Source organism: Rhipicephalus microplus, unplaced genomic scaffold, assembly GCF_043290135.1.
Source record: "Rhipicephalus microplus isolate Deutch F79 unplaced genomic scaffold, USDA_Rmic scaffold_16, whole genome shotgun sequence".
Taxonomy (NCBI): Eukaryota; Metazoa; Arthropoda; class Arachnida; order Ixodida; family Ixodidae; genus Rhipicephalus; species Rhipicephalus microplus.
Window position 1 is genome coordinate 5,024,184 of NW_027464589.1, and position 26,349 is coordinate 5,050,532.

Genomic DNA, 26,349 nt, shown 5'->3' on the forward strand with positions numbered 1-26,349 from the left:
GTAGTGTTTTCGGCCAAAAACAAAATAGGAGGAGTGTGCGCGTTGGTCAACCAGAAATGCGACAGAGGGACCAACGCACATAAGAGATGTAGCATAAGACATAAGCTCAGGTTTGTTGAATGTGCACACAGTGTGGTGTATTGCATACCTTTATCATGCGGTTGTGTATATATAGGGCAGACTGGCAGGTGCATTAACACGAGGCTAAGAGAGCATATGTCAAGCCTGAAAGGTCGGCCTGTAACCCATTTGGCAATGCATTGCAATGAGTGCGCATGCTCTCCTTGCTTTAGCGACACTACCTTGCTGTATAGGAGTAGAAACAAGACGTCAAGGGAGATAATGGAGGCATATCATATAGACAAGCAGAAAGACAACTGTGTTAGCCACCCTTCAGTAGCTTTACTAACAAAAGAAATCGCGCTCCTGTCTGTCAATCAATGAAACTGTTATCGTTTTTATGTTTTTGTTATCGTTGTCGTAAGTGCGCAGTGCATTGTGTGTTTTTTTTAGGTCACCAGGGAGCGCTGTTCCGAGGGTTAAAAAGAGTCAATGTTTTTCGATTAATAAATCAGTTGTTAGATTGCGCCAGTTTGTATTCCTTTCTTTGTCCTTGTTCGCCTGCGCATACATTTTCAGGATGGATAGATTCCAACTAGGCCGAATCGCAGTTTTGCTTCAGTTTATTTCTAGTTCATCCGGCCTTCTTTCTTCATGTCCTAACTTTGACTTATCTAACCCGGCGGTTCTGGTGCCGTTTATCGCGGTCTGCGAATGCAGAGCCCGCAAGCTGAGCTGGTTCCTAAAGAATGCACAGTGCCCTATGGAAGTTCTGCTTGTGTGCGGGTGGTTGCCTCCTTCGGAAGGACATGCGAGAAGAATCAGCAAGATTCTGCGATCAGAGAGCCGAAGACAGGTTAGGCACTTCAAGGATTGCCTAAGAGTGGTGTGTTCGTCTGTTTCTGATGGGCGTCTAAACGTCAAGGTCTTCCGCGAGTGGTGTAGACAAGCGAACATTTTAACTGAGGCCATGTGGAATGACGTGCGTCGGGGCTTGCCCAGGAAAAAGAGAGATCCGCCGAAGGGAGGCCTTCTACTCCTGGGTGATGCGGTGGTGGAAGAGCGCCAACAAAAGGTCCTGAGGTTGGGACCGAAGTTCTGTGTGGAGCCTAGACTTGACCTTGTGGACAAGCTATCCCTCACAAGAGACATTGCCCGGCAAGTACCCGAAAAGGAAAAAGACAGATGTGTAGTGGAATGTGTGGACGTTGTCGCCAAAGCTTCGGTAAGCACCACGCCTTGCCGTAATGTCGCTCGGGTTGCTAGTTATTTGGTTGAGAACAACTTAAGAGTTGTTCAAGCGGACAAAGAAGGTTTTTTGGTTGTTCTACCGGAGACTATGTATGTAGATAAAGCCTCTGCGGCAATTCAAAAGTGCTTTAAAGAATGTCATGTGAATGTAGAAAGCGTGAAGAGGAAGGCTGTCGAGTTATTAAGGAAATGCAACTTAGAAAAACTTGCGTCGGATGTTGGGAATTCAAAGGGATTGGAATTGAAGGTGTTTTTCACAGCAAAAACCCATAAGCAGGAGGTTCCTTTTAGGCCTATTGTTTCAGAAAAAGGGGCGTGGCAGAAGCTAGTTGCGGGGTATCTGCAAAAGATGTTGAAGTCGTTGAAAGTAAATGACCCTTTTCTGCTGGCTAATTCTGAGGGTCTCACGGGGTTTTTTGCATCAGATAACAGAAAAAACAGTTGGGGTATCAGCATTGACGCTCAGGACTTGTATTACTCGTTGCCGCATGTGCCTTTAATGCATTGTGTCCTAGAGTGCATAACAGAAAATAATGAAGTGACGTTTCGCAACACCTGTGGTATGCCCGTCGAGTCTTTTCTTGAGCTTCTGAGCTTTTATTTAGAGAACACTCACGTGGGGTTCGGGGATAAAACGTTCATCCAGGCGAAGGGGGTATGCATTGGGTCAAAGGTAGCGCCGGTCCTTAGTGACATTTTCATGGGCAGCATAGATAGAGATTTGTCGTTTTGCCTACAAGGTGTAGTCTACAAGGTCTTCAGGTATGTCGATGACTACTTGGTGTTGGGGTGCGATGTGCACAAAGAGGACTTCAGGGTTTCGGTATTGAATGCTTTTAATTCTCTAGGAAAGGGGTTGACATTTACTTCAGAAGTACCGGTTGAAAATAAGCTACAGTTTTTGGATTTGAAGCTGGACTTTTTGTCAGATCATGTGTGTTGGACCTTTTCGCCTAGGGCAGGAAAGCCGCTTATGAGTTTCGCTTCATGTCATTCTAAGCTGGTCAAGAATGGAATTATAACAAATTGTTTTCGGTCTGCATTGGTTAAATCCTGTTTCCATACTGTTCATGCGTCGTTTCATGAACAGGTCTCTAGGCTCCAGGACGAGGGGTACCCATTCTCTGTGATGTTGGCCGTAGGCACTAGGTTATTAAAGAAGCTCAGACGGGAAACGGCGCCATGTTTGGAAACAGGTGGGATGACTGGTTCTAGCTCTAAGGTAGTAGCGGTCCCTTATGTACATAGGCTTTCACATAGATTAAAAAAGGTGGCTGGAAAGTATGATGTGAAAGTAGTGTTTTCGGCCAAAAACAAAATAGGAGGAGTGTGCGCGTTGGTCAACCAGAAATGCGACAGAGGGACCAACGCACATAAGAGATGTAGCATAAGACATAAGCTCAGGTTTGTTGAATGTGCACACAGTGTGGTGTATTGCATACCTTTATCATGCGGTTGTGTATATATAGGGCAGACTGGCAGGTGCATTAACACGAGGCTAAGAGAGCATATGTCAAGCCTGAAAGGTCGGCCTGTAACCCATTTGGCAATGCATTGCAATGAGTGCGCATGCTCTCCTTGCTTTAGCGACACTACCTTGCTGTATAGGAGTAGAAACAAGACGTCAAGGGAGATAATGGAGGCATATCATATAGACAAGCAGAAAGACAACTGTGTTAGCCACCCTTCAGTAGCTTTACTAACAAAAGAAATCGCGCTCCTGTCTGTCAATCAATGAAACTGTTATCGTTTTTATGTTTTTGTTATCGTTGTCGTAAGTGCGCAGTGCTTTGTGTGTTTTTTTAGGTCACCAGGGAGCGCTGTTCCGAGGGTTAAAAAGAGTCAATGTTTTTCGATTAATAAATCAGTTGTTAGATTGCGCCAGTTTGTATTCCTTTCTTTGTCCTTGTTCGCCTGCGCATACATTTTCAGGATGGATAGATTCCAACTAGGCCGAATCGCAGTTTTGCTTCAGTTTATTTCTAGTTCATCCGGCCTTCTTTCTTCATGTCCTAACTTTGACTTATCTAACCCGGCGGTTCTGGTGCCGTTTATCGCGGTCTGCGAATGCAGAGCCCGCAAGCTGAGCTGGTTCCTAAAGAATGCACAGTGCCCTATGGAAGTTCTGCTTGTGTGCGGGTGGTTGCCTCCTTCGGAAGGACATGCGAGAAGAATCAGCAAGATTCTGCGATCAGAGAGCCGAAGACAGGTTAGGCACTTCAAGGATTGCCTAAGAGTGGTGTGTTCGTCTGTTTCTGATGGGCGTCTAAACGTCAAGGTCTTCCGCGAGTGGTGTAGACAAGCGAACATTTTAACTGAGGCCATGTGGAATGACGTGCGTCGGGGCTTGCCCAGGAAAAAGAGAGATCCGCCGAAGGGAGGCCTTCTACTCCTGGGTGATGCGGTGGTGGAAGAGCGCCAACAAAAGGTCCTGAGGTTGGGACCGAAGTTCTGTGTGGAGCCTAGACTTGACCTTGTGGACAAGCTATCCCTCACAAGAGACATTGCCCGGCAAGTACCCGAAAAGGAAAAAGACAGATGTGTAGTGGAATGTGTGGACGTTGTCGCCAAAGCTTCGGTAAGCACCACGCCTTGCCGTAATGTCGCTCGGGTTGCTAGTTATTTGGTTGAGAACAACTTAAGAGTTGTTCAAGCGGACAAAGAAGGTTTTTTGGTTGTTCTACCGGAGACTATGTATGTAGATAAAGCCTCTGCGGCAATTCAAAAGTGCTTTAAAGAATGTCATGTGAATGTAGAAAGCGTGAAGAGGAAGGCTGTCGAGTTATTAAGGAAATGCAACTTAGAAAAACTTGCGTCGGATGTTGGGAATTCAAAGGGATTGGAATTGAAGGTGTTTTTCACAGCAAAAACCCATAAGCAGGAGGTTCCTTTTAGGCCTATTGTTTCAGAAAAAGGGGCGTGGCAGAAGCTAGTTGCGGGGTATCTGCAAAAGATGTTGAAGTCGTTGAAAGTAAATGACCCTTTTCTGCTGGCTAATTCTGAGGGTCTCACGGGGTTTTTTGCATCAGATAACAGAAAAAACAGTTGGGGTATCAGCATTGACGCTCAGGACTTGTATTACTCGTTGCCGCATGTGCCTTTAATGCATTGTGTCCTAGAGTGCATAACAGAAAATAATGAAGTGACGTTTCGCAACACCTGTGGTATGCCCGTCGAGTCTTTTCTTGAGCTTCTGAGCTTTTATTTAGAGAACACTCACGTGGGGTTCGGGGATAAAACGTTCATCCAGGCGAAGGGGGTATGCATTGGGTCAAAGGTAGCGCCGGTCCTTAGTGACATTTTCATGGGCAGCATAGATAGAGATTTGTCGTTTTGCCTACAAGGTGTAGTCTACAAGGTCTTCAGGTATGTCGATGACTACTTGGTGTTGGGGTGCGATGTGCACAAAGAGGACTTCAGGGTTTCGGTATTGAATGCTTTTAATTCTCTAGGAAAGGGGTTGACATTTACTTCAGAAGTACCGGTTGAAAATAAGCTACAGTTTTTGGATTTGAAGCTGGACTTTTTGTCAGATCATGTGTGTTGGACCTTTTCGCCTAGGGCAGGAAAGCCGCTTATGAGTTTCGCTTCATGTCATTCTAAGCTGGTCAAGAATGGAATTATAACAAATTGTTTTCGGTCTGCATTGGTTAAATCCTGTTTCCATACTGTTCATGCGTCGTTTCATGAACAGGTCTCTAGGCTCCAGGACGAGGGGTACCCATTCTCTGTGATGTTGGCCGTAGGCACTAGGTTATTAAAGAAGCTCAGACGGGAAACGGCGCCATGTTTGGAAACAGGTGGGATGACTGGTTCTAGCTCTAAGGTAGTAGCGGTCCCTTATGTACATAGGCTTTCACATAGATTAAAAAAGGTGGCTGGAAAGTATGATGTGAAAGTAGTGTTTTCGGCCAAAAACAAAATAGGAGGAGTGTGCGCGTTGGTCAACCAGAAATGCGACAGAGGGACCAACGCACATAAGAGATGTAGCATAAGACATAAGCTCAGGTTTGTTGAATGTGCACACAGTGTGGTGTATTGCATACCTTTATCATGCGGTTGTGTATATATAGGGCAGACTGGCAGGTGCATTAACACGAGGCTAAGAGAGCATATGTCAAGCCTGAAAGGTCGGCCTGTAACCCATTTGGCAATGCATTGCAATGAGTGCGCATGCTCTCCTTGCTTTAGCGACACTACCTTGCTGTATAGGAGTAGAAACAAGACGTCAAGGGAGATAATGGAGGCATATCATATAGACAAGCAGAAAGACAACTGTGTTAGCCACCCTTCAGTAGCTTTACTAACAAAAGAAATCGCGCTCCTGTCTGTCAATCAATGAAACTGTTATCGTTTTTATGTTTTTGTTATCGTTGTCGTAAGTGCGCAGTGCATTGTGTGTTTTTTTAGGTCACCAGGGAGCGCTGTTCCGAGGGTTAAAAAGAGTCAATGTTTTTCGATTAATAAATCAGTTGTTAGATTGCGCCAGTTTGTATTCCTTTCTTTGTCCTTGTTCGCCTGCGCATACATTTTCAGGGTGAACTAATCAACCAACATTTTAGCTTGATCCTACCACGTTCACATAGCGCTCCTGGGTGGCTAGTTATGTTTACAATAGTATTGTCACGGGGTCTTGAAGTGAACGAAGGGAGCAGATTGGGTGTTCAGGTTAAACTGTTTTCTCGGCCGTACTTGGGGCCCCGAAAAAGGGAAGTCAGATTACAGCAACACACTGGCCCTGATAACAGCGAGCAGAGTCTTGGCCGTGGATCAACTTACAAGCGGCAAAGCGTGTCGGCATTCATAAACTTGCCATCCAATATTCTAGCATTATCACTAGCAGTGAAATCCCGTATTTACTCGCGCAATCCTCGCACTCGCATAATTCTCGCACCCCCCAACATCGCCCGAGCAAATACAATTTGTTTTTTTCCTCGAGTAATTATCGCACCCCCGAACACTGCCGCAATAATGTCGTCTGCTCGTTCCAGCCACTGATGATGATCGCGCGCACCATCTGGCACCATCTCTTAAGCATCAAGAGTACTATTGCACGCAAATTCAATCCAATCCAAGTCAAGCCGAAGTGGCAAGTGCGCGTTGCGGCCTGTTTTGTATGCTGTGTCGGTAATCTTGGCACGTTATGAAGTGATACTGAAGCTACATGGCTGCTTCAAGTTGCAAGTGAAAGATCATGCACGAATTGACGGCAACAGGGTCGTCAGTAGGACCTTCGGAGTCTACGAGCATTGTGTGCGCTACCTGTGACGGCAGCTGAAAGCCACCAAGACGCGTTGGGCCTGCCGTGGGCCTAAAACTGGGTTGATAGTAAACTTTATTTCTTCAGAAGGAAACTGCGGATGATTCTGTAGAATAGTTATCAGCCCAATACTGACGCCCTACGCTTACCTTTTGAGGGCTCCTGTAGAGCGACGAATACTACCGTTAAACCGCAACACCCACAAGCTTAACGTATGGTATTCTAATTCTCGACTATTTGCTTGCACTTTTTGTGTCTGTAATAAATCTTGCCTTGTGTTGAACCTCTGCTTTTATTGTTGAGGTAAGTTCTAATTAGTACTTCTTAAAGCTTGCTATAGGTTGCTGGTATGAGAATCCCGATTTGCGGCCACTTCATTTTCTTTTTCGCTCTGTACGTTTTCATGGAAAGTTTTCCCCGCGTAATTCTTGCACCCCCCAACTTTGCATTAGTTTTCCGGCAAAAAAAGTGCGAGGATTATGCGAGTAAATACGGTAATTTACAGAATATTCTGTAATGCTCATGAAGTGAGTGCAATCTTAACAAAATAATCTACGATAACCGTGAACCTTCTAGAACAATGAGATGAAGCTAGCACTGAGCATTTCAGACAGGCTTTGTGGGCGAAAACTGAATAAAACATAACTTAAGTGTAGAGAAGAAACGCGCGTGGCATTGCCCCTCCTGGAAAAGCATCGTCCCAATGCTTAAACCTGAAGACCGAGGGGAAATACACGAACAATAAAAATAACAACAATAAAGCAAAAAACAATAATAAATTAGTACAAACAATAAAGCACAATAATAGAGAATTAACTACAAAGAACTCAGTCCTTAAATTCGTTAGTGCGCATGAAACAGCTTGAGGCGCACGACATCCTTCAAGTCACGCACGCCGCCGTTGAGAGTTCATGATGCCGTCAGAGACAAACTCATAGTCAAGTGGGTCGAGACGTCGAACTACTCTGTACGGTCCGAAGTACCATTGCAGAAGTTTTTCACTGAGTCCACGTCGGCGTATCGGCATCCACATCGAGACACGGTCACTGGGCTAATACTCCGCGAAGCTTCATCGAAGATTGTAATGGTGGCTGTCGGTCGCCTAATAATTCTTGATGCGCAGGCGGGTGAGTTGACAAGCTTATTCCGTGCACTGAATGTAGACAGTGACATCGAGATTTTCTTCATGAGCAACATTTGGCAGCATGGAGTCGAACGTCCTTGTGGGGTTCCTTCCGTAGAGCAACTTGTAAGGTGACATCTGCGTCGTCTCTTGCACTGCTGTGTTGTATGCATGCGAAGGTCAGGTACAAAAGAATGGCATCTCACATCTTGTGTTCGACGTCAACGTACATGGCCAGCATGTTGGCATTGGTCTTGTTTAGCTGCTCGGTGAGGCCATTGTTTTGTGAATGGTAGGCGGTGGTCTGGGGATGATTTATCTGGCTGTACCTCAGGATCACCTGAGTTAGATTCGCCGTAAAGGCCGTACCTCCGTCGGCAATGAGGGCCTCCTGCATGCCGTGACGTAGAACGATGTTTTCAACAAAGAATTTGGCTACATTGGATGCACTGCCTTTAGGCAGGGCCCTTGTCTCAGCATAGCGTGTGAGGTAGGCGTTAGCGACGATGGTTAATTTGTTTTCTGACGTCTAGGTCAGAAACGGCCATAGTAGGTTCATGCCAATTTGCTGGAATGGTCGGCATGGTGGTTACATGGGCCGTAGAAGTCCAGCTGGCCTAGTCAGTGGTGTCCTTCGTAGCTGACAATCTTGGCAGGTCTTCCTGTAATGAGCATCGTCGGCAGCAAGGAGAAACCAGTAATAATTTTCTTGTGTTCTGGCAAGCATGCGGGAAACACCCAGGTGTCCGCCAGAGGGGTTGTTGTGCAGGGCTTAGAGTACTTTTGGTCTCAATGCGAAAGGCACGACGAGAAAGTAGTTGGCTCGAAGTGCCAAGAAGTTCTTTTGGGGAAAGCCATTTCGGAAGGTAAACAACGTCATTGTCACTTCAATACTTTTGCGACAACAGCAGCACTGCCTTCGAGGTATTCCATAAGGACCCTAATTTACGGATCGGCTCGTTGTTGCTCAGTGAAGTCGTCGGCGCTTACATTTCCAAAGAAACAGTCATCATCTTGGTCATCTTGTGGTGGTGCGTCGACGGGTGCATGAGACAGGCAGTCGAAGTCAGAGTGCTTTTTTCAGTAAGTGGCTCGACGATCCGGGCAATGTTTTCGACAAATCACCTTTAATAGGCACAGAGGCCAAGAAATCGACGAACGGCCTTGTTTTCGGCGGGTGAGGGAAAGCAGCGATGGCAGCTATCTTCTGCAGAACGGAGCATACACCGGACATGCTTATCCCATGGCCCAAGAACATGAGTTCCTCATTTGCGAAGCGGCACTTTTTTGGGTTGAGGGTGAGTCCAGAGGTCTTGATTTCTTAAAGTACAGCTTTAAGGTGCCGGAGATCTTCGTCGAAGCTTGAGGAGAACATGAGAACATCGTCCAAGTACATGAGGCGAGTCTGCCACTTCAATCCAGTCAGTACAGTATCCATAACCTGTTGGAAATTTGCAGAGATAGAGCAAAAATCAAAAGGCATCACTTTGAATTCGAAGAGCCCGCCTGATGTTATAAAGGTAATCTTCTCTCAGTCTCTCTCAACAACTTAAATTTGCCGATAGCCGGTCTCGAGGTCCATATACGAAACATACCTCTCGTAGTGGAGTCAATCGAAAGTGTCGTTTATCCATGGGAGAGGATACACATTCTTCTTCGTGATTTTGTTCAGGTGATGTTATTTGATGCAGAAGCATAGTGTGCCATCCTCCTTCAGTAGCACCACACGTGACGCCCATGGACTCTTGGAAGGTTGTATGATGTCGTGGCGTGGCATTTCGTCGATTTGTTTCCTTATGGTCTCCCGCTCTCGCGTAAACTCTGTACTGGCTCTGAGGGTGTAGTCTGGTAGTCTCTTCTGTTATGATGCATTCTTTTGCTACTGGTGTCTCCCGAATTTTCGACGATGACAAAAAGCAGTCTTGGTAATGCCGAAGCAGGCTTCCAGCCATTCTTGCTTATGCTTCGAAAGTTTCAGATTGACATCGAAATTCTCATGGAGAACTCAATTCGTTAAAGCAGGTTCAGTCAACTAGGCTAGGGCGATTGCGATGCTGGTTTTCACAACCGTCATCAAAATAGGCAACCATTGTGCTTTTACTCACATGTTTGCCCTCATTGCTGAAGTTTGTGAGGACCACTGTTGCTTTCCCGCCTCTCAGTTTTGCTATTCCTCTTGCGACGCAAATTTTGCAATTCATAATCAGCTGCTGGTCGCTTTCAACGTGCCTTGCAGGTATGTTGATTTCTGAGAGCCGACAAAAAAATTTGATGCTAGAGCGAGGGGGAATAATGATTTGATCTTCCAGAACTTCAAGGCCTGCTTTCCGGGCAGGGTGTGTGGCGGTAGGGCTCGTTTTGTTGATAGTCTTATTGACTTGGATCTCAGATCGATGACTGCAACATGAAGGCTTAAGAAGTCCATACCAAAGATCACAAATCTCAAGCACCGCTGTAGTACTACGAAGCTTGCAGGATAAATCCGATTGTTAATGCAGACGCTGTACAGATTCCCTCCGGCATTACCAGGTGGCCTCCAGCTGCTTTTATTTTAAGGCCTTCCCAGGCATGCTTTGCTTTTTTTAACTTCGCAGCGAACGCTTTACTGATAACAAAATAGTCAGCTCCAGTGTCGAGGAGAGCTGTCACACTGTTGCTGTCAATAAAAACATCGAGGTCGCTAGTTCGTCATTTCACATTATTTTTAGGCCGTGGCGTCGGATCAAGGCTGCGGCGGTTTGTACTGCTGCTTCAACGTTGTGTCATAAAGCTGTATTCCGGCAGCAAAATTTTGACCTCGGAACTAAATTGGCATTGCGGTGGGTTCTTAAGGTTTACTCGTGGCGGCGGCGATGGAGGATCTCCGGCAGTTCGTCGTACAACAACCACACCTCCATCAGCTGCTGCCCTTAGCTTTCCAAGTGCAGGCAAGGTGACCGGCTCCGGGTTAGGCCAGTGTGCAGCCGGCGGTGAGGTGACATGTAGCGGCCCGGTGACAGTGAACAGGAATATCCGCAGGGCATCCACTGCGCTGCTGCGAGGTAGTCGGCGATGACGAGTGATCTTTCACCCCGCTGTTAACGCAGCGCATCTTATGGCAAAACCATGCAGTCCCATCTGGCAGTACTGGCGGCGGTGGTAGGTGTGGCCAGCTTCTCCGCAGTGGTAGCAGAAAGGTCGGTGGCTAGGGGCACGCCACACATCGGTTTTTCTTACCACGTAGCGCTGGCCAGCAGGTGTAGCTATAGCGTCAGCGGTGGCAGTGGGTAGCAGCAGAACTGCGATGGTGTAGCCTCTCGACGTGGGCATGAAGGCGGAGCATAGCATTGGGCTGCAGCAGTGTAGCTCATTGCTTGCGGCTGAAGCTGCAGTGCTTCGTAAACTCCAAGCGATTGCCAAAATTCTTTGCGGACAATGTCGGTGATCGAGCCCACTTGAGGCTGCGCTGAAGGTAACAGCTTGCGCAGCTCTTCCTGCACGATCACTTGAATAGTTTCGCGCAGATCGTCGGAGCAAATTAGTTTAACTTCCACGTACTCTGGCGTCGAGCGGCGATTGAATTTTCAGGTGCGCATCTCCAGCGTCCCTTCAATTATCACCACTTAGTAGATGAATGCCTTCACAATGCACGGTGGGTTTCACATCAGACCTGCGAACAGCTCCTGCTTTACTCCTCGCATGAGGAAGCGAACTGTTTTGTCTTCAAGCATCTCGGGGTCGGCGTGCTAGAAGTGGTCATTTTTTCCGCGAAGAGCGTCAGGTTTTCATTTGGGAGCTGCAAGCAGTCTTCAAGCAGCCTTTTGGCCCTCTCCTTGTTATTGATGCTCGTAAATGTAGCGAGGAACTTTGTGCGCATTGTGTCCCATGTTGTCAGGGTTCGCTCCTGGTTCCCGAACCTTGTACAAGTGGCATTTTTTAAGGCAAAGTACACATGACGAAGCTTATCTTCGCTGGTCCAGGTATTGAAATGGGCAACACGATCGTATGCCTCCAGCCAGCTTTTCGAGTCTTCAAGGACTGAACCGTGGAAGGTCGGAGGCTCCTTGGATTGCCAGAGCAGGATCGGAACAGGCGACACAGCGTCTGTCATTGGTGCTGCGGCCGTGGTCAAGGTCTTGGTCCGCCGAGTATTCTCAGGTAGAGGCCAGAACTCTAGCGGTAGACCTTGTTGCCTGCGGCTTGGTTAGTGCTTCAGGTTGTCATCGATGTCTTCAAGACTGGCGCTGGCTTCACGGCTTGACGATGGCGTCTGGTACACTAAAGGAGCAGCATCTCCACCAGATGTCATGCGGTCTTGAAGCGGACGAAGGGAGCACTGGTGTTCAGGTTAAATTGTTTATTCGGAGGAACTTGGGGCCAGGAAAAAGGAAAGTCAGATTACAGCAATACACTGACACTGATAGCGGCGAGCAGAGCATCGGTCGTCGACCAACTGACAAGCGACGAATCGTGTCAGCATTTAAACACTTGCCGTCGAATATTCTAGTGTTATCGCTAGCAGCGATGTAAGTTCCAAAATAATCTTCAATGTGCACTAAGTAGGCGTAACTTTGACAAAATGATATACAATAACCAAGAACCTTGTAGAACAATAAGCTGCAGTTTGCGCTGAACATTCTAGACAGGCTTTGTGAGCGAGAATTGAATGAAACATGAGTGTAAAGTAAAAACACTCGTAGAATTGTGCTGTGTAACTCAGTTTGCCTCTTAAATGATAATCCTATCAACCCAGCAAAGCACCAATCAACTTTGCATTGCATTCTCGAAAACTGCGAAGGGTAGACTGCGAGTTAATAATTATTAAGGTCTGTTAATGCATTCCCTCAGCCCTGAGCTAAATTTAAATCCTTTGCATAACATTTTTATATCACCAACTCTATGGCAGCAGGAAGATCACAAAAGATCATTGCACACCTGCACAGGTGCTGTCTCAGACCAATTCAAACATGCAGTGGCAGAGGGAGCGGGAACCAAACACTTTCAGCTGTCTGTCTGTCTGTCTGTCTGTCTGTCTGTCTGTCTGTCTGTCTGTCTGTCTGTCTGTCTGTCTGTCTGTCTGTCTGTCTCTCTGTCTGTCCGTCCGTCCGTCCGTCCGTCTAGCCGCTTAGATTTGGGTGCTCTCGTGATCACCCCATTAACTTGGCGTGAACCAAAATTAGTATGAGATGGTAAGATGGTTTGACGAAAACGACGCGCTTGTCAAGACATGAATAACGTCACAATCTCATCACGCATGTCGTCAAACACTTCCCACCAGACAGTGGCACATACCCACGGTATGCGGGTATGGGCCACAGGTGGTTGACACTTGGTATTTTCTCAGGAACGACGAGAACACACATGGGCAATCTTATTGGGCAAGTGTTAACAAATACCCGACGTCGGTAGCGTCAACCCGACGGGTCCCAGCTGGAATCGAACCCAAGCATTTTGGGTGCCAATGAAGCATTTTACCACAGAGCTACGCCAGATCTCGAATCTACTTTTCAAATAGACACTAATCTACGATACGTTTTTCCACATACTTCGCATAACGAGGATTACCAAGTACGTGGGACCTGCTGAATTTTTTACATCTGACAACTGTGATCCACTTTGACTTATTTCACTGCCTAATAATGCAGAGATGAACTGAGAAACTTTACAACATTGTTCCTGAAGGACACGACGTGTACCTTTTGATATGTTAAATACTTTTGATATGTTAAACAGTGGTTTCAGTGCTGCCTGCTCAATTTTATAAACAATACATATGTACTATTTGGATACAGCCGTCACGTCCGGTTAACGTCAGATGTGGTTAGTTGTCATGCGCTGAAAATGATTTATGTAGCAGTGTCCAGGGCAAGCATCTTTGCAAGCATCAGTGCTTCATATCAGCTTCTGGTGTTGCTAATACGCATGTTCCAGTTCGCATCGTTGTGCAAGTGCAAACTACTGGTTAAATAAACATCTGCAACCCTTCAACATATGTCTCTGTGTGCGACATTTGAACATTAATTTAGTGTCATTTTATGACATGCCACTCAAAAAATTACAACACTGTCACCTTTCTTCCACATACTTCGCATAACGTGGATTCCCAAGTACGTGGGATCTGCTGAATTTTTTACATCTGACAACTGTGATCCAATTCAACTTATTTCACTGCCCAATAAAGCAGAGATGAACTGAGAAACTTTACAACATTGTTCCTGAAGGACAAGACGTGTACCTTTTGATGCAATCGACTATGCCACAGTTCACGATTCTGATAAATTACATGCTAGCGGGCATATTGATAGTGTTTGGTTCTGCTCAGGCTCTCAATGGCTGTTTGATTTGAAGGCCATAGGGCAGCACTAGTCACCGTGCATGGATTGCATAGCCGGGCTGGCCTCTCGTACCTCTCTCCTCCTGGTTGAGTCCGGCAAGCATCTGGTAGAAGATGTGGTAGTTCTTCTCGTTGGTAAGCGGTCGCACCACTCTCGTCTGCGGTTATAAGACATTATTGAGATCAGAAACAGTGACAGTCCATGCATTCAAAGACTCACCTGATCGAGAAAGTAGCAGTGAATCTTGGTCCTGTAAAGGGCACCATCGGTCACTTGCACCTCAATGAAGTGACCCTGCATGAAAATGTCAGAAATGTCATTGTCGTCCCACAACTGTCGTAATTTGTAGGATGGAAAACAGGCCGAGTCGGTGCAGATTAATTCTGGTCAACAATGCGATAAATACAGATGCAACGTAACTTTTAACAGAACTTTTTTTACTGTAAAAGCATAACATATATAACACAAGAAAAAAAGACCTTGTGTTTTCGTATTGCAGTAAAAATTCAGTTGACGATATGCGCTGTGCCTAGTACACCTCTCGTCCTTGTTTGTGTTTTTCACGCTTTAATGAGCCATAATATGACTAGGCATACCAGCTTTTGTCACAGAGCATGCGCACCCCCACTATGAAGATTCGTGATTCAGGTGTATGAAATTCAGTAGTAAAAGTTCTCAAAGCGCCAAGAATGAGATTAGCGGCGCAGTTGACACAGCAAATTATAGACAGCACAGATGAAAAGTTCTCTCATGCTGAAGACTACTGAGAGGCAAAAGCCAACTGCTTTTATCAATTGAGAGAGCAAATGCAAAGGGGAGGTCTGTGTCACTTTTTGTTGCCTTGCTCCTCGTATTTCAAATCTCGCAATATCGTCACGCAGCAAAGGACGATGCAGTTGTCTATGAAGAAAACAAGTTTGTTGGAGCGAACCTGTGCTTCCCTAACAACTGAAAAAATACACAGGCGGCGAAGCAGCGGCCAGCAAAACGACGGGCACGCTAGTGAGCGTCGGCGATCGAATGACGCGGCATCGGCTGTGTGGGAATTTATATCCCTCGGCGCGAGGGTTTCTCGAATAGTCGAATTGTATTGGGAACGCCGTGATAGCGTTTGTCAGAAACGCTGTTCGTTCGAACAGCGTTTCTAACAAACAACGCTTGAAGCGTTGTTTCTATCGAACAACGCCTGAAGCGTTGTTCGATAGCGTTTGTTCGAAACGCTGTGGTAGCGTTTGTTCGAAACGCTGTGAAAACGGCGATAGCACAGGCCGGCGCAGCCAGGCCGAAAAAACAAAACACAAATAAACAAACCCAGTGCATGGTTCGCGGCATTACCCCCCCCCCCCCCTCTAAGAGTGCATCGACACGATGCTAACATAAGGGACACCGATGCTAACATAAGGGACAGTCCACACAAATTAAAAGTTCGTCATCGTCCGTAGAAAGGTTTTAAGCAAACCACATGGACGACTTCGGGCCGCGTGCATCGTCGTGATGTACGGGAGTCCCCATCGGGGATCACTTCGTACGTTAGTTCGCCAACACGTCGTAGAATCTGGTAGGGTCCGAAATAGCGTCGTAGAAGTTTCTCACTGAGTCTACGTCGTCGAATGGGAGTCCAAACCCACACACGATCTCCAGGATGGTACTCGGCGTCTCGGCGTCGGAGATTGTAGCGTCCGGCATCCACCAGTTGCTGGTCTGTTATACGAGCTCGAGCGAGCTGGCGGACCTCCTCCGCACGTTGGAGGTATCCTTGGACGTCGGCGTTGAGGTCGTCGTCTTCTACGTGCGGAAGCATGGCGTCGAGCATCGTAGTCGGCCGTCTTTCGTAGACGAGCTCGAACGGTGTCATCTGCATGGTTTCTTGAATAGCCGTGTTGTACGCAAACGTGACGTACGGGAGGACTTCGTCCCACGTCTTATGTTCAACGTCGACGTACATAGACAGCATATCCGCGATTGTCTTATTGAGCCGTTCCGTTAGTCCGTTCGTTTGGGGGTGGTACGCCGTCGTTCTTCGGTGATCTGTGTTGCTGTAGCGTAAGATTCCTTGCATGAGCTCCGCAGTGAAGGTCGTTCCGCGGTCCGTGATTAGGACCTCAGGGGCTCCATGTCGCAGCACAATTTGGCTAATAAAGAACTTTGCAACTTCTTGTGCAGTTCCCCTAGGAAGAGTGGTGGTCTCTGCGTAGTGCTTCATGTAGTCTGTCGCTACGACAATCCATTTGTTCGCGGATCGGGATGTAGAGAACGGGCCCAGAAGGTCCATTCCGATCTGTTGGAAGGGCCTCGTTGGGACGGCGATCGGCTGCAGAAGTCCGGCTGGTCTCGTCGGTGGTGTTTTTCGTCGCTGGCAGTCACGGCAGCTCCGGACATAGTGGGTGACATCGTATGTAAGGCGGGGCCAGAAGTTTTCCGACGGCCAGAAGATGCCGTCGGAAGCATCTTGCGAACCACAAGCGATGACCTACTCCGCTGCTGCTCGTCGACCCCGACCCGTCCCAACCCGTTATCAAGAGGCCCCGCCGTACCGCCGCCCCATGTCGCCCGCCCGACCCCCTGTAACCCGAAACCAGGCGCCCAGGAAGACCGAGGTGTGGCGAACGCCAGATAATCGTCTGCTGTGCTACCACTGCGGAGAGGCCGACCACGTCTACTGCCGCTGCCCGTACAAGAGGCTGGGTTTGCGTGGGTTCTCCGTCGACGCACCCCGCCCGCGAGCCGGCCAGCGCCCATTTGAGATCGAAGAATATCTGTCGTACACCAGCCATGGACCATCCCGTTTCAACCGTTCGCCGTCGCCCTACCCGTACCAATCCCCCAACCGCCGCAGCCATGCTGACTTCGCCCGTGGAAGGTCCCCCAGCCCACGAGGGGGAAACTAAAAGCAGCAACTTCTGGAGGTGAAGTTGCACAACGGCGAGAAAATGAAAACCCTCCAACGACGCAAGACCGTGACTCACGACATGCCCTCATCCCGACGACCCGACGACACCCTGACGAGACCCCCGAAAACGACGACAGCTACGCTGTGCGACGCGCACCCGAAATAACGAAGCCTGCCGCTGAGAAGACGACGATGACGACGCATAGTGCCCGACCATCAACACGTGCAAGCCGCAATACGACGCCCTGACGCACCCAAAATTTGAAGAAAGTGGCATCCGACGTCCAGTTGTCCATCGACGGCCTTGACGTAGTCGCCCTCATCGACACGGGAGCCGACTACTCAGTCATGAGCGGGTCATTCGCGTCCAAGCTAAAAAAAGTTACGACCAGATGGGACGGTCCGCACATACGCACAGCAGGAGGCCACCTCGTGACCCCAAGTGGAATGTGCACATCGCGCATCACCATAGACGGCACTACGTACCCTTCAGAGTTCGTCATTTTGCCTAACTGCTCCCGTGACGTATTTCTCGGAATGGACTTTTTGACGGACAATGGCACAATAATTGATCTGCAGACCAGGTCGATAACGTTTTCTTCCGATCACTCCACGACGCCACAGCCGAATCTCGGACACCGTGCTGCTGTAAGGATCGCCGACGATCACGTCACCCTGCCACCCCACGCAAGCTTGATGATCGCCGTCTATTGTGAAGGTGCTGCTCCTGACGTCGACGCTATCGTGGAGACTGACCAAAGGTTGCTTCTAGACCGCAGTGTATCTGTTGCAAGAGGCATTGCGCGGTTTAAGCAACGCAGATCCCACGTTTTGGTCACCAATTTCACCGAGGAGTACCAGCATCTAAACAAGGGCGCTGCAATTGCGTTCCTCGAAGAAACGCAAGAAGCGAGTCAAGTGATCGCGGTCGCCACCTTTGAACGCGCACGCACAGATGCTTCCAAGCTGCCACATCCTTTCGACGTGAACCCGGCGCTGTCACAAGAAAATCGGGACAGATTACTGGAGTTGCTCCGTCGCTACAGCGAGTGTTTTTCCTCGAACTCGAAGTTACGTCAGACACCTTTGGCGAAGCACCGGATAATAACCGAAGATGGAGCCCGACCTACCAGACAGTCACCGTACCGCGTTTCTTCACACGAGCGCGAAGTCATCCGGACTCAAGTTGATGACATGCTCAGCGACGACATAATACAGCCATCAAAAAGTCCGTGGGCTGCGCCGGTTGTACTCGTGAAGAAAAAAGATGGCACTTTAAGATTCTGCGTTGACTACCGGAGACTAAACAAAATCACCAAAAAGGACGTGTACCCCCTGCCACGAATCGACGACGCCCTCGACCACCTCTGCCACGCCAAGTACTTCTCATCCATGGATCTGAAGACCGGCTACTGGCAAATTGAAGTGGACGAGAGAGACCGAGAGAAGACTGCATTTATAACCCCTGACGGTCTGTACGAGTTCAAGGTGATGCTGTTTGGGCTGTGCACGGCGCCCGCAACGTTTCAGAGAGTCATGGACACTGTGCTAGCAGGCCTGAAGTGGCACACTTGCCTCGTATACCTCGACGACGTTGTCGTATTCGCCCGGACTTTCGACAATTACCTCACAAGGTTGGAATCTGTACTCGAGGCCATTCGTACGTCGGGGTTAACGCTGAAGCCTGAGAAGTGCCGTTTCGCGTACGAGGAACTCAAGTTCTTGGGTCACATCGTGAACGCCGCGGGAGTCCTACCTGACCCGGCAAAAACAAAACACAAATAAACAAACCCAATGCATGGTTCGCGGCAATATTAACAGGCCCAGTTTCCCCATATTGTCGTCCTTGCTGATGTATCGATACCCTCCCATCCAGCTGAATGTTCTTTGACCCAAACGCTGTCTTAAACGTAAACATTTTGACAGCAATCTGTCTGGCTGGGTAGAAAGTTTAGAAAATTGAAATTGCTCCAGCCACAGTTCAAAAAGAGCTCGACGTTTCGAGACCGACTCGGTCCCTTTCTCAGGGGGTGACTGTATTGGTCATGGAAGTGTCGTCGCGTCGTGTTCTCTCACCACGGCTCCGGCTTTCCCTTTCCACCACGTTTCGGAGACCGTGAACGTACACCGAAGGCATTGTTCCCAGCGAGCGGTTCACGTTGGCAGGCGTATGCTGAATGTGCCAAGACTCGAGCAAGAGCCTCTTTCCCAAATTCCGTTCTGTTTCAATAACAGAAGCGCCGTCTAAGTCAATTTTATGGTCGTGCTTCTCGCAGTGCTCCGCCAGAGCGCTACGTTGCACTTCCATCTTCCTGACGTCGTTCTTGTGTTGGCGCATTCTTTCCGGGAAACACTTGCTCTCGCCTATGTAGCTGGCTGGACACCCAGAACACGACACTTTGTAGACAACGCCCGGGTGTAGCTCCCTCGGAGGTCGGTCTTTCGGCCGCGGTAGCAAGCCAGCGAGCGTCGAAACAGGTTTATGGATTACCGTGACCCCGGCTTTTCCTAGTACTCTCAAGAGCTGTTCACTTATGCCCGGCACATATGGAATGGCGACGCGGTTGTTTGGCGTCTTCGTTTCTCTCATGTGCGGTGGTGTGGCCAGGGTGGAAAGGGGGTCGGGCGGTGTGTCGCTTGCAGGTGTCTTTCCGCGGTGCGGTGGTTGTCGTCTCGACAAACGGCGTGACGCCCGGCGGATGAACGCTTCTGTGTAGCCATTCCTTCGTAGCTCGGCGACAATCCTCTTTTCTTCTTTCTTCCTCTCACCCTCCGACGTGCAGATTACTCGTGCACGTGAAAGGAGTGCCGAAACCACTGAAGCTTTGTGGGCAGTTGGATGACAGGACGAAAAATGCAAATACCTGCCGGTGTGAGTTGGCTTTCTATACACCGAAAAGGTCATGCGCTCGCCCTGTCGTCTGACTAAAACATCGAGAAACGGAAGCGCCCCGTCTCGCTCTCATTCCACCGTGAACTGTATCGCTTGGTCGATGGAGTTTAGATGTTCGAGGAAGCTGCCTACTGCTGCCTTCTTTATTATGCAAAAACAGTCATCCACGTACCTCACAAATACTTTCGGCCTGTCAATAAAGGAGCCCAGTGCCGTCTCTTCTATGTGTTCCATTGTGAGGTTCGCAGCCGTAACGGAGATCGCCGCTCCCATCGCGGTCCCGCTGGCTTGTCTGTAGAAGCTCCCGTTGACGCTGAAATACGTCCCCTTGAGGCAGTATTCCAGTAGGCGACACAGTTCGTCGACGCCCAGGCAGGTTCTTTCATCCAAGAACTCGTCTTGGTTCAACGCCGCTCGAGCGCTAGATACCGCTAGTGCTACGGGCACACTGGTGAACAGGGATACGACGTCGAACGAGACGAAGCACTCATCGCTGCTCACGGTCACATCTCTCACGCGCTCCAAGAAGTGGCTGGCGTCGCGTATGTGGGTTGGTGTTTGCCCCACGAGCGGCGCGAGAGTCCGGTGGAGATACTTGGACAGCGCCCGGAGTGGAGATGTTGTAAAATCCATGATAGGACGGAGCGGAACTGTGGGCTTGTGGGTCTTGGGAAGCCCGTAAAATCCTGGTGCAGAGCCGTTCCGGCAGATGAGCTAGAGGTATGTGTTTCTCGCCTTCGGGTGCACTTTAAAGATATCCGCCAGGAGCTTGTTCATTTCCCTTTGGACACTTGGTGTGGGGTCCTTCGTCAGCTTTTCGTAGGCCGGACTGTCCAGCAGGTCTCGCACTTTGTCGTTGTATGCCTCCCTGTCGAGCAGGACCATTGCGTTCCCTTTGTCGGCCGGGAGGATGACAACCTTATCATCATTTCGGAGCGCATGGATCGCCTTACACTCCTCTCTCGACAGGTTGTGCTCACGGCGCTTTCCTATTTTTGATAGTACGCCGATAGCCTTGAGACGCACGTTCTCCCGAATGCCGCTGTCGAGTCGCCTTATGCCTTCCTCCGTAGCCGCGATGATCTTCGGCAGTGACGGACGTGTCGTGGTCGTGTTGAAGTTATGTCCCTTTGCCAGCACGCTGTGCTCTGTCGGGGAGAGTTGTTTGGAGGACAGATTGACGACGAAATTCTCGTTGTCAGGACTGTAGTGGTGTAGTGGTGGTGTCAGGACTGTAGTGGCCTCCTCGAAAGAAGTTCACCTATACACTGTTTATATTTATACATGATCGATACCAACGTATTATACAAGGTATGTACATTAGAACACATGAAAATTCAGAGCACGGCACACCGAACTCACACACTATGAGTCCTGAAAATGCACTGAAAAAACGTACAATGCAAGTCCTGAAAATGCACTGAAAAAAAAATGTACACAACTCAGTACAATATTGATTTGAATGCATTGCACCTTTTCACAGAACAATAATGTTCACAACAGTAATGAACAAGAGTTCTACATCACGTAGTCTTCGAACCGACGCGGCTTCTGCCGCTTCTGCTTAGGGCGTGCCCTTTTGGGTGTAGAATCAGGTGTCTCTGCCCCTTGGTCACTTGTGCTCTGATGTGACACATCAAGAGCAGTGGAAGATGGTGAAGGCTCTGAACGAGCGTTAAAATTCGCGGTCTCATCAGAGCTCGCAGCATGAGCTTCGGAAGAATTTTGCGGACCAGAGTCTGGTTCAACGGTCTCAGCCGTATTTGAAGGTTCGAAGTTAACTGTAAGACTTGGTGTACTTGAACCAGCGACACCGACAGGTAACTCCTCCCCCCTTGAAGAAGAAATGCCTGTACATGGAGGCCACATGTAACAGTCTGATGCATAGTTGAAAGGCGTGGATGGAACGTGATGGGGAAGACTTTTAGGTGTTGAAAGCGAATCCGTATGAAAAATAACAAGGCGCGAAGCATTCCAGATGTTACCATCACTTAAGCGAAAATAAGTGAGGCTAACCTGGCCCAAGACTTTGTAAGGAACCCGATACTTGGGGTGCTTGCCTGGCACACGAACCTTGACTAGCTCGCCAGTGCGAACTTTGGACTGCTTTGCACCTCGACGGGTGTCGACATACCTTTTCATTGCTTGTTGATGAGAAAAAATCCTGGTGCGCATTCGATCAGGAGAAGACACTGCTATGTTACGAGGCAAAGAGACTATGTCGAGAGCAACTCGCGGTTACCTACCATGGAGAAGTTGAGCAGGAGACACTCCAGTGGTGCCTTGTGGTGTGAACCTGTACGAAGCTAAACATTCAGTCAAGACTTGCTTGAGGGGACGGTGCTCTAATTGGGCGATCTGGATATGTTCCTTCAGAACGCTATTAAAGCGCTCGATTTGCCCATTTGATTGGGGATAGAAAACTGATGACCTCAAGTGCAGAATTCCTCGTTGTGAAAGAAAGGCCTCGAAATGTTGGGACTGAAACTGTGGACCATTGTCCGTAACTATGGCATCAGGAAAACCTTCCCGGCTGAAGATTGAAGACAGAAACTCAATAATGACCTCAGAAGTAACCGTATGTGTGAAACAAAGCTCTGGCCATTTGGAATGGTAGTCGATGAGAGAAACAATGAATCGGGCATTTTGCGGAACATTATGCAAAGGACCGATGATGTCCATGCCGAGTTTCTGCCAAGGCCGATCAGGCCACTGGACTGGCTGCAACGGAGAAAATGCAGGTTTGGCAGACTTGTCAGCTGCCTGACATATATGGCAGTTGTAAACTGCATGCTCGACCTGCTTGTCTAAGGCTGGCCACCAGTACCTGTCTCTGAGATTCTGTTTGGTGCGGACAATGCCTGGATGGGCCTCATGGGCAAGCTGTATTAGCTTGTTACGGAAATAAGCAGGGAGAATCACACGTTCATCGCGGAAAGGCAAGTCCTCGACACAAGACAGTTCCTGTCGGACTGCGAAGTAAGGCGAGAATTCAGAAGTAAGAGCACATTTGGAATGCCATCCTTCGCGTAAATATTTGTGAACTTGAGACAAAGTGGAATCTGCAGCTGTAGCTGCCTGAAGTTCAGCTTTAGTGATGCAGGAAGTAACTAATGAAACAACTTCCTCATCCCGCTCTTCAGTAACAGGTATCTGAAGAGGAAGGCGCGACAGTGCATCAGCAACCACGTTATTAGAACCTTTACAATATTGAACACTGAAATTATAATACATGAGTTTGGCACACCAACGGGAAATGCGAATGGGGCGGCGGCCTTCGGATCCTGCAGAAAGAAGAGCAACTAGTGCTTGGTGATCTGTACGTATTGTGAAGTGCCGGCCCCACAAGTAAACATGCCATTTCTCACAGGCAAAAAGACACACGAGAGCTTCACGCTCTCCTACTGAATATCTGCGTTCAGCAGGGGTCAATGTACGAGATGCGAAAGCGATAGTGATCAGCTGATCACCTCTGAGTTGTTGAAACCCTGCTCCCAGTCCAACATCGGACGCATCCGTCGTGATGACGATGGGAAGCTTCTCATTGAAAATACTAAGAGCTGGCTTTGAGGCCAGTATTTACTTAACTCAAATGAAGCTCTGCTCAGCTTCAGCTGACCAGTTAAAAGGCTGTGCTTGACGAAGTAAAGTACGCAGTGGTTCAACAACATCAGCATAGTGAGGAACAAACTTGGCATAATAACCAACAAGACCTAAAAAAGATTGCAAGATTTTGGCATCAGTAAGCTGTGGGGCATTGACAATGGCCTGAACTTTAGATTCAACAGGTGTCAAGCCGCGGGAACTGACATTATGTCCTAGAAATTGTAACTCATTCACAGAAAAAATGCACTTGTTATTAAGTTTGATACCACATTCACTTATGCAGTTGAGAACAGTATGCAAGTTAGTATCGTGCTCTTCGCAAGTACGTCCCCACACCAAAATGTCATCCAAGTAACAAAGGGCGCCGTTACAACCCTTAAGAATAATTGACATCATTTTCTGAAACTTTGCAGGGGCAGATGCAAGCCCGAAACACACGCGGCGAAACCGAAACAAGACTTTGTGCGATACAAATGTGGTTAAGTCTCTACTGCACTCAGAAAGTTCAACTTGGTGATAAGCGGACGTGAGGTCCAGCTTGGAGAAACATACCGCTCCGGAGAGCTGATGAAGCAGTTCTTCAATGTGAGGAAGTGGAAACCCGTCTACGACGATCGCCTTGTTAGGTTCTCGTAAGTCGACGCACAGTCGAAGCGATTCATCTTTTTTCTTGACAACGACCGTGGAGAAACCCAGTCGGAAGCAGAGACAGGCTTGATGATTCCGCTGGCTTGAAGGCGAGGCAGTTCCGCAGAGACTAGCTCACGAAGAAGAAGAGGAATGCGGCGCAGCTTGGCACGCACAGGGCACACACCTGGTCGACGCATCACTTTATGCACAAAAGCGCGCACACAACCCAGTTCACGGGTGAACAGGTGGTGGAATTCAGAAGGCGCGTTGGCCGGAAGATCATCTTGGATGTCGACTTGAGCACACGTCATAGACGCACCGACGATGTTGATGGACAAAGCCCTGATGGCATCACATCCCAAAAGCATGCCATTGGCAGTTACATAAAAAGTAATGGAAGCAGTGCGACTGCGATAGGAGACCTGAGCTGTAAAATGACCTAAATTATCAATCGTTTCCTTGGAATATGTTTGTAGAACGACGTGTGAAGGCAAAAGCCGAATGTTGGAAAAATGACTATGAAAGTCAGCGGCACTGATTAAAGAGATTGAGGCACCAGTGTCCACGAGAAATGACAAGGGCACATGGCCCACTGAAGCTACGATGCTGGGCTCGGACGTAGTGTGGAGTCCATCCACATTTAAAACAGTGACCGTATTGGTCTGTGCAGTGCTCGAAGGAGCGGACGAAGAAACTGGTTCAGGAAGATTTCCTGGACGGGAATGGTATACGGACTGAAAATGTCCGATTTTTCCGCACGCAAGACAAGTGCGGTTTCTCGCGGGACACTGCGCAAAATTGGCTAAACGCCGAGCCGATCCGCAACGAAAGCAATGGGCGGTTGCTCTTGGAGAAGAAAATTGCGACCATGAGTTAGGAGCTCGGTGCTGTTCCTGAAATCCAGAATTTGGCGTAATGAGGTCGCCATATTGCCGGCTTCCTCGCCCCCGCGACGCAGAGAGGCCGCCATGTTGGCCGCCACGGAAGGACTGTGCAGGCGGGCGTCCATGTTGGCCGCCGCGCCGAGACGAAGATGAAGGGCCGCCATGTTGACGCATCCCGTGAAACCAAGAACTGCCGCCTTGGCCCCCACAGCAGAAAGTTGCTGCACTGAATGTGGAGCGAATCACTCCTACTGGGAGCGAATAAGCTCGTCCTCTCGCGCAATCGAGAGGGCTTCGGATAATGAAATCGAGGAGCCCTTCTGAAGCATGCAGCAGCGGACGTTTTGCGAGGCTACCCCGGTGAAAAGCTGATGGCGGATCATATCGTCCTCGAGCGCGCCGAAGCCGCACGACGCGGCGAGCGTTCGAAGAGAAGTAATGAACTCGGCGACTGGCTCGCCAGGCAATTGTCGCCTTTCTTGGAATTTTATGCGTGCGAGATAATCGCACGAGACATCTTTAAAATGCTCATCGAAAAGAGCAAGAGCATTCTTGAAGGCATCGCCTGACGCTGGCGTCGGCAACGCGTTGGTGGCGTCTAAAGTATAGAAGAGCTTTAACCCGGCAGGGCCCAACGCGTTAAGCAGCAGGGCGTTGCGACGCTCGGGCTTGCTGGCGTCCTCCCCGACCACGTCTTCGTAGGCCTGAAACACCAATTTCCAGTCCGCCCACAGAAGTGGCAGGTCTCCGGGCGAATGAAGAAATAGGGGAGTTGGAATCGGAGACGCCATTTCAAGCATGAAGAATGGAGAGGTGCAGACGAGAAGAAAATGACACTAGTACACTATTTGAAGAAGACGACAGAGGCGGCGTAGCTGAATGAAGAAGGAATGAAGCGACACAGCACGTAGCAGCCACCTTGCTGGGAACAAAGAGCGTCTAGGGTTAGCAGGGTAGGTCTGTTAGAAGCAAGAAAAAGACGAACACGGAGAACGAAATGGGTTCTTACACGTCCTCATCGCCATTGCTGTGTTGGGGGCTGGCTGGTCCCGACGAAGCAGTTGAAGACGGCCGACGGAGACGGCCGATGGAGACGTACGCAACCGGCGGGGACGCCGACCAGCCCGAACACGCGGGTTGGCGCGAAGCGCCAAAGAAAAGAAGAACAATCGCACTCCACGGTTACCCAACACACATTGGTTTTATTTTATAGTCGCCTTGAAATCCTGGATGCCAGAGCGGCGCCCCCTGGCATCCTCACATGTCATTCTGAAACCGAAACCGAAAACCCAGAACACAACAAGAAGCTACATGACATCTTTGGGAACCCGACCGGTCGTCACACAGCTGCAGGACAGGAGCTCACTACTCGTATCTAGTCGTCAACTGAATCGTATGCGTCCCACATACCAGAACTGCTCGCTGTTTTCCGCCAAGT

General features: G+C 48.9%; 1 protein-coding gene and 1 long non-coding RNA gene across 8 annotated transcripts in view; one reads left to right on the forward strand and one right to left on the reverse strand.

Annotated features, from left to right (window-relative positions):
* Positions 1 to 26,349, reverse strand: part of dachs (unconventional myosin-IXb-like dachs) — a 512,416-nt gene that overhangs the window by 309,532 nt on the left and 176,535 nt on the right. For all 7 annotated transcript variants that reach the window (XM_075883315.1, XM_075883314.1, XM_075883320.1 and 4 more), the window contains 2 exons: positions 14,228 to 14,302; positions 14,081 to 14,165 (listed from right to left, as the gene is read on the reverse strand). In XM_075883315.1, coding sequence (XP_075739430.1) covers positions 14,081 to 14,165; positions 14,228 to 14,302 — 160 coding nt within the window. The remainder of the gene's footprint in view (positions 1 to 14,080; positions 14,166 to 14,227; positions 14,303 to 26,349) is intronic.
* On the forward strand, positions 141 to 5,799 carry LOC142784943 (uncharacterized). The gene is made up of 2 exons (XR_012888766.1): positions 141 to 1,285; positions 3,118 to 5,799. It is a non-coding gene; the product is annotated as an uncharacterized LOC142784943 (long non-coding RNA).